At 44.1% G+C, this 8981-nt stretch overlaps 1 protein-coding gene across 1 annotated transcript; it reads right to left on the bottom strand.

Moving 5' to 3' along the window:
* Positions 1-79: 79 nt before the first annotated feature.
* Positions 80-6348, bottom strand: LOC148155299 (uncharacterized). Its single transcript, XM_088013440.1, has 4 exons — positions 6282-6348; positions 5765-6189; positions 1654-1845; positions 80-94 (listed from the first exon to the last, which is right to left on the bottom strand). The coding sequence occupies exons 1-4, from the start codon at positions 6346-6348 to the stop codon at positions 80-82; spliced, it is 699 nt and encodes a 232-aa protein (XP_087869566.1).
* Positions 6349-8981: the final 2633 nt, after the last annotated feature.

Genomic DNA, 8981 nt, shown 5'->3' with positions numbered 1-8981 from the left:
CATTTCACACCTAGGCCTTCAGTAGTGCCCGGTCTGAATCAATCCAACCCTCAATAACTATTTTATGGCTAGAAAACTTCTACTGCAGGTACAGCTGCGACACACATAAAAAAGCATCAAAAATAACCTTATAAAATTGCAATATTATTTAGGAATATAGCAACATTTTACTCACCAAAAATCCTGATTATTTGTACACAAAATCCATCCTCCTTTCTTTCCTCAAGAAGATTTCAATTACTCTGTTGTGCAGATTATCCGTGCGTTTCAGTTCCATCAAGAAGTCCTTTTCTATCGCCATCGAAGCTAATGCTGAAAGTCGAGCCTGCCCTGTCGTATTTCTGGCATAAGTTTTAATTAGTAGACTGAAAGTGGCGGACAAATCCTTTTCCCCGTTGTGACAGGCTTGCTAGCTTCGGAGTTGCCCGACCTTGCTTAACAATGTCCAACTTTTCTTGAAAAGTCCGTCTAGAAAAAAGCTTTGACAGTAAATCTCCAACCAAATCCATTTCTTCTCCTCCTTCAGCCATTGTGGGTTGACAAAACAGCTATTAAATCAACACAACAATATCTTTGCTTGTGCAGCTCGCTACAGATGCCGTTTGCTAGCTCTGGCCAATCACAGCGTGTGAATACGCTGACGTTTCCGTACGCCTGCTAGAGGGCCTTGGTGTCGCCAACTCAAAATCTGATTGGTTGAAGCAACAGTTTGATCGACATTTATTTTATGCTACATGGCCCGCAGAACTGATTGTGAAGGCCTCCAGGCAGATTTCTTTGACCCTGGCAACAAATAGTGGCTGAAATGTGATTGGTTCAATGCTTAAATATGAAAATACACGTCTGGAAGCAGCGCAGCCAGGGGGCGAGCAATGAAAGGAAGCGGATAGACCATTTGGAATTATTTAATACGTATTTATGGACAAAATATAATTAACATCAGTCTGTGATTCAGATATTTTTAGGCCAGCAGAGAAGGCCTTGCAGGCCCTGACGGCCCACCACTGCAAATTAGTAAAACCGCTAAAGTGCTCAGAAAAAAATTTGGTCAGCTATTAGCGCAGTAGCGGATTAGCGGAAGTGTAACAACAACGGTACTGGCAAAAGACAGAAGCAACTCAACGTGCTGCTGATAAAACCAGTAGTCATAAACATCAGTTCCGCCAACGCTACATCAATACACCAACATGCTATTTAGCTGAAGCTAATGCTAACACGCTAAATTCTAACATTTTAATACCCACTATGTAGCAAGGTAGAATTTGTGTTGAAAAGTTAATCTAGGGCAGGGGTAGGCAACTCCAGGCCTCGAGGGCCGGTCTCCTGCAACTTTTAGATGTGTCTCAACTTCAACACACCTGAGTCAAATAATGAGGTTGTTAGCCGCATTATTGGAGAACTTGACTGCACTTAAGAGATGATTCTGCTGTTGGATACAAGTGTGTGGGACCAGGGAGATGTCTAAGAGTTGCAGGACACCGGCCCTCGAGGACCAGGATTGCCCAGCCCTGATCTAGGGGAAACTAATTGTGCTAAATGTTTTGTGCTGATAAACTGGATTTTTATGGAATTTCTCTGATATTTTCTGACGGTTTTTTTTACCCTAAAAATTAGAAACTTTAGTTCAAACTGCTGGATTTCCTCCTGACTTACATTGAAGGCCTTTAGTCTCTCAGGGTCGACGCCCTCCGTGTCGTTGATCTTGTCGTTGTCGTCATGGTCATCGTGGTCGTCGTCGTCATCGTCGGGGGCGACCTGGTTGCCGTGGCGCCCCATGGTGAGGTCTTCGGCGCTCAGCTCCGTCTTAATGCTGTCGTAGCTTCCCCCCGAGCTGTACTGAGGGGACTGAACACAAACATTCGCTCTGAATCGACTGTTTCAACGTGTTTAGACTGAGGTTTGGTCATTTACTGTGAAACGTGTCTCAAGAGGTTCAGGAAACATGAATCCCTGATCTAAAGGTTTCAGGGGAGTGGCGTGGGGGGGAGGAGGTGGAGGAGAGTGAAACTGTGGATGGGGGGGCGGCTGGATTACTGCTGACGACATATTCGCGTTTATAGATAGATTTTTACCCAGAATGCAAATGGAAAAAAACCGTGAGCGAAACGGTGACTGGTACTGATTAGTATATATTCCATTGAGGGAAACTAAGTTTCATATCTGCTCAAGAGCCCCCCCTGGTGGTTGAAGAAAAATCCACATATATATGAAAAAAAACACTGAATGCTCTCTGGTATTGTTCTGGGGGCTGGACCAAATGAGGAGGCGGGCCGGATCCGGCCCATGGGCCGTAGCTTGGGGACCCCTGCGCTACGGCAACACTTAACAGAAGCTATTGCTGAAGAGCTACATCAACATGGTATTTAGTGAAAGCTAATGCTAAAGCACAAATCACGCTAAATGTTTTCAAAGCTAGCAAAAGCGCTAGATGGAAAACTAGCTCCACTACTGGCACATTAGTGGAAGTGTGACCAGCACTGATCATAACTCAGAGAAATAAAGTCGTTAAAACATCAGTCTGTGCTTGAAAACTGTGATTTCAAACATTTATGTGATTAAATAATAATTTTTATCAAGTCGGTTTGGATTTTCCTTTAAAAAGAGAAATTATTCTACCTGACAGTTTTCCACTCAAGCAGCAGAAAGTGAAGCTTTGGAAAAGGTATAAATTAGCTTCACAGCTTGCAAACATTCACCGAGGTGTCGAGGCCGGTTGTCATGGAAACGGATGCTTTGCTCTTTTCCTGCTCCTAAAGTCGCAAAACAGCTTCCAGTCAAAATTACGTCCTGTTGTATTCAGACCTGTCCAGGCTTTTAATCCACCTGCCTGTTTCCATGTTTTATTTGTATTATTTTGTTTTGATGGATTTTTCCTATTTTTAATGTTAATTCAAGAAGCAAATAGAATAAAATCTTTACCGTCGAGTTTCTATGCTCAGAAATGCAAAAAACTAAATCTGGAAATAAAAATGAAACATTTTAGTTCAATTTAAAAATTCTACACAGAGTAAAAATCTAAATTATTCAAACCCCTACATTTATTTTCTTTATTATTGTGAGGCAAGCAAAAAATAATAAAATATTAAAAATATATTTAAAAATACTGAACTAAATATCAAAATATGTTCTCACATACAGTAATGACTATAAAAACAGTAACAATAATATCAAATAACGATAATTACACAGAATAAGTCAATGATCTGCAGACAAATAAACAGGTAACCACACAGTTAGAATCAGTTATTTTTAGTAAGATTTCTAACACAAATTGACACCAATGTCTCAAAAGTAAAAAAAAGAAAAGAAAAAAAAAGCATTAACTTGAAATATTTTGTCTATTTTCAAGAAAAAACATTAAAAAAATTGTTTTCCAGGCACATAGCAGCCATTTTATAGCACAATCAAGTCACTGTGTTCCCTTCAGTTCTTAGAAAATGCCAATATAAAATATAACTTTAAAGAAATTTGACTTTGTAGTTTAAAACCTTGAAATTGGGGTCCTGTCTCTTTAAGAAGCTCCTGCTCTTTCTGAAGTCATCCCAACATGGCTCCTCTACTAACCCTTTAATGCAGGGGTCCCCAAACTTTTTCCTTTGAGGGCCAAATAACTTTTCCCCTCTCTGTTGGGGGGCCGGAGATTGTTGACGGGGAGGGGGGGAAGGACTACATTTCTCGATTGATTTTTACCCAGAAAGCACATGGGCAAAAACCATGAGTGAAACGGTCACTGGGACTGACTAGTATATATTCCATTGAGGGAATGTAACTATAATATATTAATTTCTCACATGTTAACATAAAGGCTCGTTTTGAAGTATAAGCTGCTACTTAGCATTGCTTCGAAGAACTTGACCTGGAATGCGGCGTTCATAACAGACACGTGTTCATCTGCTCTACCGCTAGCAAACAACCGTACTGATTAAATAACATAAAAGTCAAGCAGTTCCCTAAAAGTCCAACAGATGGCAGCAATGCGCCCCACAATTTACAGGACACACTTCCTGCTAAAGAGCCCCCTGGTGGTTGAAGAAAAATCCACATATAAACTGGAAAATACAATAAATGAAAAGAAATCTGAGTACTCTCTGGTATTGTTCAGGGGGCCGGACCAAATGGGGCCGGATCTGGCCCGCGGGCCGTAGTTTGGGGACCCCTGCTTTAATGTTTTTACCAGCTTCTTGCTGAACAGTAACTCTGATAATGAGCTCAGCCATTCTACCAGGTGTTTGCTAATTGCTGCTGGCTAGTCTGAAGGAGCTGAGTGCGGGAGGAGCTGCGCCTTGAAGGCGGGGCTAGGTCCACCCAGGCCTTTTTCGCAGCTGAATGGTTGCCATGGAGATTACAGGATTTCTCAAATATGCATAAAAGAATCAAAGAAAACTCCAGGTTTGTTTTATAACACGATGTAAAGCTGAAACTCTAGTCTGGGGCCGTAAAAAAAAAAATCAGTTCAGGTGCAACAAAAGGCCCACGGGCCACACGTTGAACCCCCTGATATATACTGAATGTAAAGTTTTAATCTGTCAGCGAATTAAAAAGCCAGGAGAAAAACAGAGTGACACTAGAAGTGAAGTTAACGCAGCGAAACGTGTTGTTGCTCCGTAATGGCGGCTGGCTCGTTTGTTTCCGAGTCTAAATGTGAGAAACGTGAAGCCGCCGCGCTGCATCCGAACCGCCGGCGGTCCGGGAGAAACACGGCGCCTCCAAGGCCAGAGTTCATTGTTCGGCTTTCAGCTGCAGCACAAAGACGAGAAGCTCCTGCTTTTTATTTCTCTGGGATAATTTGGGGTTTTAATACAGAACGAGGCAACGTGGGTGTCCTTATTAATTAACCAGCTAAAAGCTCACGCTCCCACAGATTACTGCTTTTTCCAGAGTCTGAATAACAGGAGAAAATTACTTTCTTTCAAAGAGGTTCTCTTCTGTTCGCCGCAGAGAGCAAAAAAATAAGTTAAATTATATAAAAACAAAAAAAATCTGACTTTGACTTTATTTTTATGCTTTTGTATTGCAACGTCTGTTTTTTCTTAGAAAAAGCTGCAGTTGCTACAATCTGCTGTATTTTTCAGTAAGAATAAATATTGTGAAAACTATTAGAGATTTTCCAACCATTTAATCTCCAAAAAACAGTAACAAGATGGAAATAACAAAATGTTAGCTCAGTTTTTGTATTTATTTTTAATATTATATATATAAAAAAGGCTTAAATGGCTAAATGAAAAATCTGCAGAATGTGTTGACTTTTAGAAATTCATCTGAATAATCAATAATTGAAATAATCTTTATCTTAGATTAGAAATCTTTGAAAAGGGAAAAAGATTAGGTTGATGGTTTGGAGGCTTTCCAACCCCAAATATTTAAATTTCATCGAAAAGAAAAGATCAAAACACCAGTGGGAAAAAGCTGCTCAGGAATTACTAGTTATCACTATCATTATTATTAATTAGTCGATGATCTGCAGACTAACAGGTAAGAGGATTAGGGCCACTGATTTTTATGTTTTTATTCTGACTGTAATCTCCTGAGGAAAAAAAGTCACAATTTTGATAATCTCAGAAAGCAGAGATAGAAAGCAACAAGTCACTGCTTTTGTAGAAAGTCAGAGGTACGGAGCTAAACTGAGGCCATAAAGTTTGTTCTAAAGAAAAAAAAAGTTTGAACAAAGATTTGTAAGTGAATTTTTTTTGCAGCTCCATGTAAATAGCTTAGTTTCTTCGTTCAGCACCACCTCCTCCCCAGCAGATCAGGTTTGTGGTCTCACCTTGTTGCCGTAGTCCCGGCCGTCCCGGTCCAGTCGCAGCTCGGTAGCGTGTGTCGGTGTGTGTGTGCTGTGTGCGTGTGGCAGCGGCAGCGCCGAATGTGGCGGTTTGGCGGCCAGAGGGTACTTCCTGCGCAGCTCCTCGGGCGCGCTGGGATGCAGCGCGCCGAGCAGCGCGGCGGCTGCGGCCGACACGGTGATGGGAAGGTGTGAGGTAGGCAGCGGCAGGCGCTCGCTCAGGTTCCCCGCCTGCTGGTCCTCCGATGACGAGGAAGAAGAGGTCGGCCTGCTGAAGTCCAGCGGCGCCGAGCCGCCGCCGCCGTTGACGACCTCAGTTTCCCTGACGATGGTGCCGTCCGTCACAGCAGAGGAGGGTGGAGTCAGGGCAGGTAGGCCGTTACCGCTGCCGCTTTCTGACGACGAATCATCTGAAGGGGGAAACAGAGACAGAAATTCAACTTAGAGGAGAAAAAGAAAAGACGGAAAACTCTCCAACCGCATCTTAAAGGTATTTTCACACCTGAAGGTCTGGCAGACTCGGTTTGACTGGCAACCAAAATCACAACATCTGCCGCTGTGGTTCCCATTACACAAGATAAAGAACTTCCCAAAATCTAAATGTCCTTATCAGAAAAAGGGCAGCTAACATCTCTGCAGACCCCACACATGCTGGACATCAGTTCCAGTTCCAATAATGTGTGGATGAGAAGCAACTTTCTCCAGCTGAACAGAAACAAAACTGAAGTTATCTTTAAACCTAAAGAGGAATGATCCAGAGACAACGCACAGCTTCAGTTATTACAGCTGGAAACTAGAAATCAGGCCCGAAACCTGGATCTGGACCTTCAGATTCACATAAAGACGGTTACAAAGTCGGCCTTCTATCACCTGAAGAACATTTCCAAGATTAGAGCAACTGTGTCTGATCCAGAACGCTGCTGCTGGAGTTCTGACTAAAACCAGGAAGACAGAGACACCACCGGGTTCTACATCACCCAGTTCTAGATCACCCAGTGCTAGATCACCCGGTTCTACACCACCCGGTTCTACATCACCCAGTTCTACATCACCCAGTTCTAGATCACCCAGTTCTAGATCATCCAGTTCTAGATCACCCGATTCTACACCACCCGCTTCTACACCACCCGTTTCTACATCACCCGTTTCTACATCACCCGATTCTACACCACCCGCTTCTACACCACCCGTTTCTACACCACCCGATTCTACACCACCCGGTTCTACACCACCCGGTTCTACACCACCCGGTTCTACATCACCCGGTTCTACAGTCCTTCACTGAGGGAACAGACTGCCTACCAAGATGGCTGTCAGTTACAAAGATCAGGGAAGTGTGACGTCACATGAAACTTACTTATGTTGGGGATTAATTAGATTAAAAGTCTTATTCTTCCTCCACTGCTTCTGTGTGAAATAAATTGGTTTTGTTTATTAGTGAAGGGAAGTAAGAAAGGTACAGAGGCAGAAGAAAAGAGGTCAGCAGAAGGGTGGAAGGAGGAGGAGCAGGATGAAGAGGATGGGGGTCATGGCTGGCGGGTCGGAGGCAGGAGGATGAAGAGGATGAAGGGGGGAAGGGAGCAGAGAACCTGAACGACATGGGGGAGATTCAGCATCTTCATCCCGCTCATCATGCGGTGCGGACCGGCATATTTACGATTATTACGTATTTAACTGAAGCCTGGCTCTGAGGGAGAAGCGGCGTTTAAGAAACGGGGCCGTCTAATTCCTGCTAAGTTGATTCAAATGTCCCCTCAGGACTTAGACCGCAGCAGGAGGGATTCTGTGCTGCGGCTGCGTCTATGCGGTGCGTTTCTGGACGGGGTGTGGCGCTTCCTCTCCTTTCACTTTCTGTAAGCCATCAACCTTCAGCGACCCTGCCTGTTCGCGCTCTGCTTCTCTCTGACCTCCGACGCCAAAGCAATCCCACGTCTCTTTGTGGCTCAGAAAGCAGAACATCCCGCCTCCCGCCGAGCCACAGGAAAATATGTGAAGCAATTATGGATAAACAATGTAGGTCGGTGTGTTATTAGTCGGCTTTTCTTCATGTTACCTTGGCCTCTTCGCTCAGATATCAGCAGATAAAACGTGAATCAGCTGAACGCGCTGGAAGCCTTTACCTCTCTGGTGAAAGAGTAACAGCAAACAGCTGATCTGCAGCAGGAAACACTCGAAAACCAGCTATTTTCTAAAGACTGAAGTAAAAATAAACACAAACATAAACAAATACAAAAACAAACATTTCACAGATTCTATTTTATTGCCACAAGGAGAAGGGGAAATATAAGATTTAAAAATAAGTTACATTGATTAAATGCTTTTAAGTCCATCAGGAGTTTGAAGTATTGTGAATTTTAAGGTGATGTTGGACAGGTGGACTCGGTGGACTCGGGTGGACTCAGGTGGATTCGGGTGGACTCGGGTGGATTCGGGTGGATTCAATTGGATTCGGGTGGACTCGAGTGGATTCGGGTGGATCCGGTGGATTCAGGTGGATCCGGTGGATTCAGGTGGATCCGGTGGATTCAGGTGGACTCGGGTGGACTCGGTGGAGTCGGGTGGACTCGGGTGGAGTCGGGTGGACTCGGGTGGATTCGGTGGATCAGGGTGGATTCGGGTGGACTCGGTGGATTCGGGTGGATTCAATTGGATTTGGGTGGACTCGAGTGGATTCGGGTGGATCCGGTGGATTCAGGTGGACTCGGGTGGACTCGGTGGACTCGTGTGGAGTCGTGTGGACTCGTGTGGACTCGGGTGGATTCAGGTGGATCCGGGTGGACTCGGGTGGATTCAGGTGGATTCAGGTAGATTCGGGTGGAGTCGGGTGTTCAGACTGACCCAGAGCTGACCTTTCGCTGGGCCGGCGCTGTGCCTCAGGGTGTTTCGGTGCAGGTGGCAGCTGTCAGCGTTTACAGACCAGCGTTGGGCCGACACGTCGTAAATAACGAACGCCAGGCTCTTCTCAATTACTGCAATGTTGCTCCGTCACTCAGATGAGGGGTGAGAAAAACCCAGTGGTAGTAAAATGATCTTCGTTTAAGACTGGCGATGTCTCAGAGGAGGAAGAGGAGATGGAAATAAAAGCAGTCTTCATCACCTTGTAAAATTTGTTTTGAGTAATAGCGCCTCAATATATTAAAATATAAGTAAAAATAAAATGTTATTGTGAAGCCAGTGCAGAAATAAAACAATTGGTGGCTTC

Source organism: Poecilia mexicana, unplaced genomic scaffold (assembly GCF_051168715.1).
Source record: "Poecilia mexicana isolate PSO_F unplaced genomic scaffold, ASM5116871v1 scaffold_15, whole genome shotgun sequence".
NCBI classification, from domain to species: domain Eukaryota; kingdom Metazoa; phylum Chordata; class Actinopteri; order Cyprinodontiformes; family Poeciliidae; genus Poecilia; species Poecilia mexicana.
Note: the sequence above shows the minus strand (reverse complement) of the source record. Positions and strands in the feature narration are given on the sequence as shown.

What these genes read in the sequence shown, in the direction of transcription:
- LOC148155299 (XM_088013440.1), bottom strand. Translation starts at nt 6,348, where the DNA reads ATGGGAACCACAGCGGCAGATGTTGTGATTTTGGTTGCCAGTCAAACC. An exon ending in CGAGTCTGCCAGACCTTCAG is followed by an intron (nt 6,190 to 6,281) that starts GTGTGAAAATAC and finishes TTCCCCCTTCAG; the next exon opens with ATGATTCGTCGTCAGAAAGC. An exon ending in GCCGGGACTACGGCAACAAG is followed by an intron (nt 1,846 to 5,764) that starts GTGAGACCACAA and finishes GTTTGTGTTCAG; the next exon opens with TCCCCTCAGTACAGCTCGGG.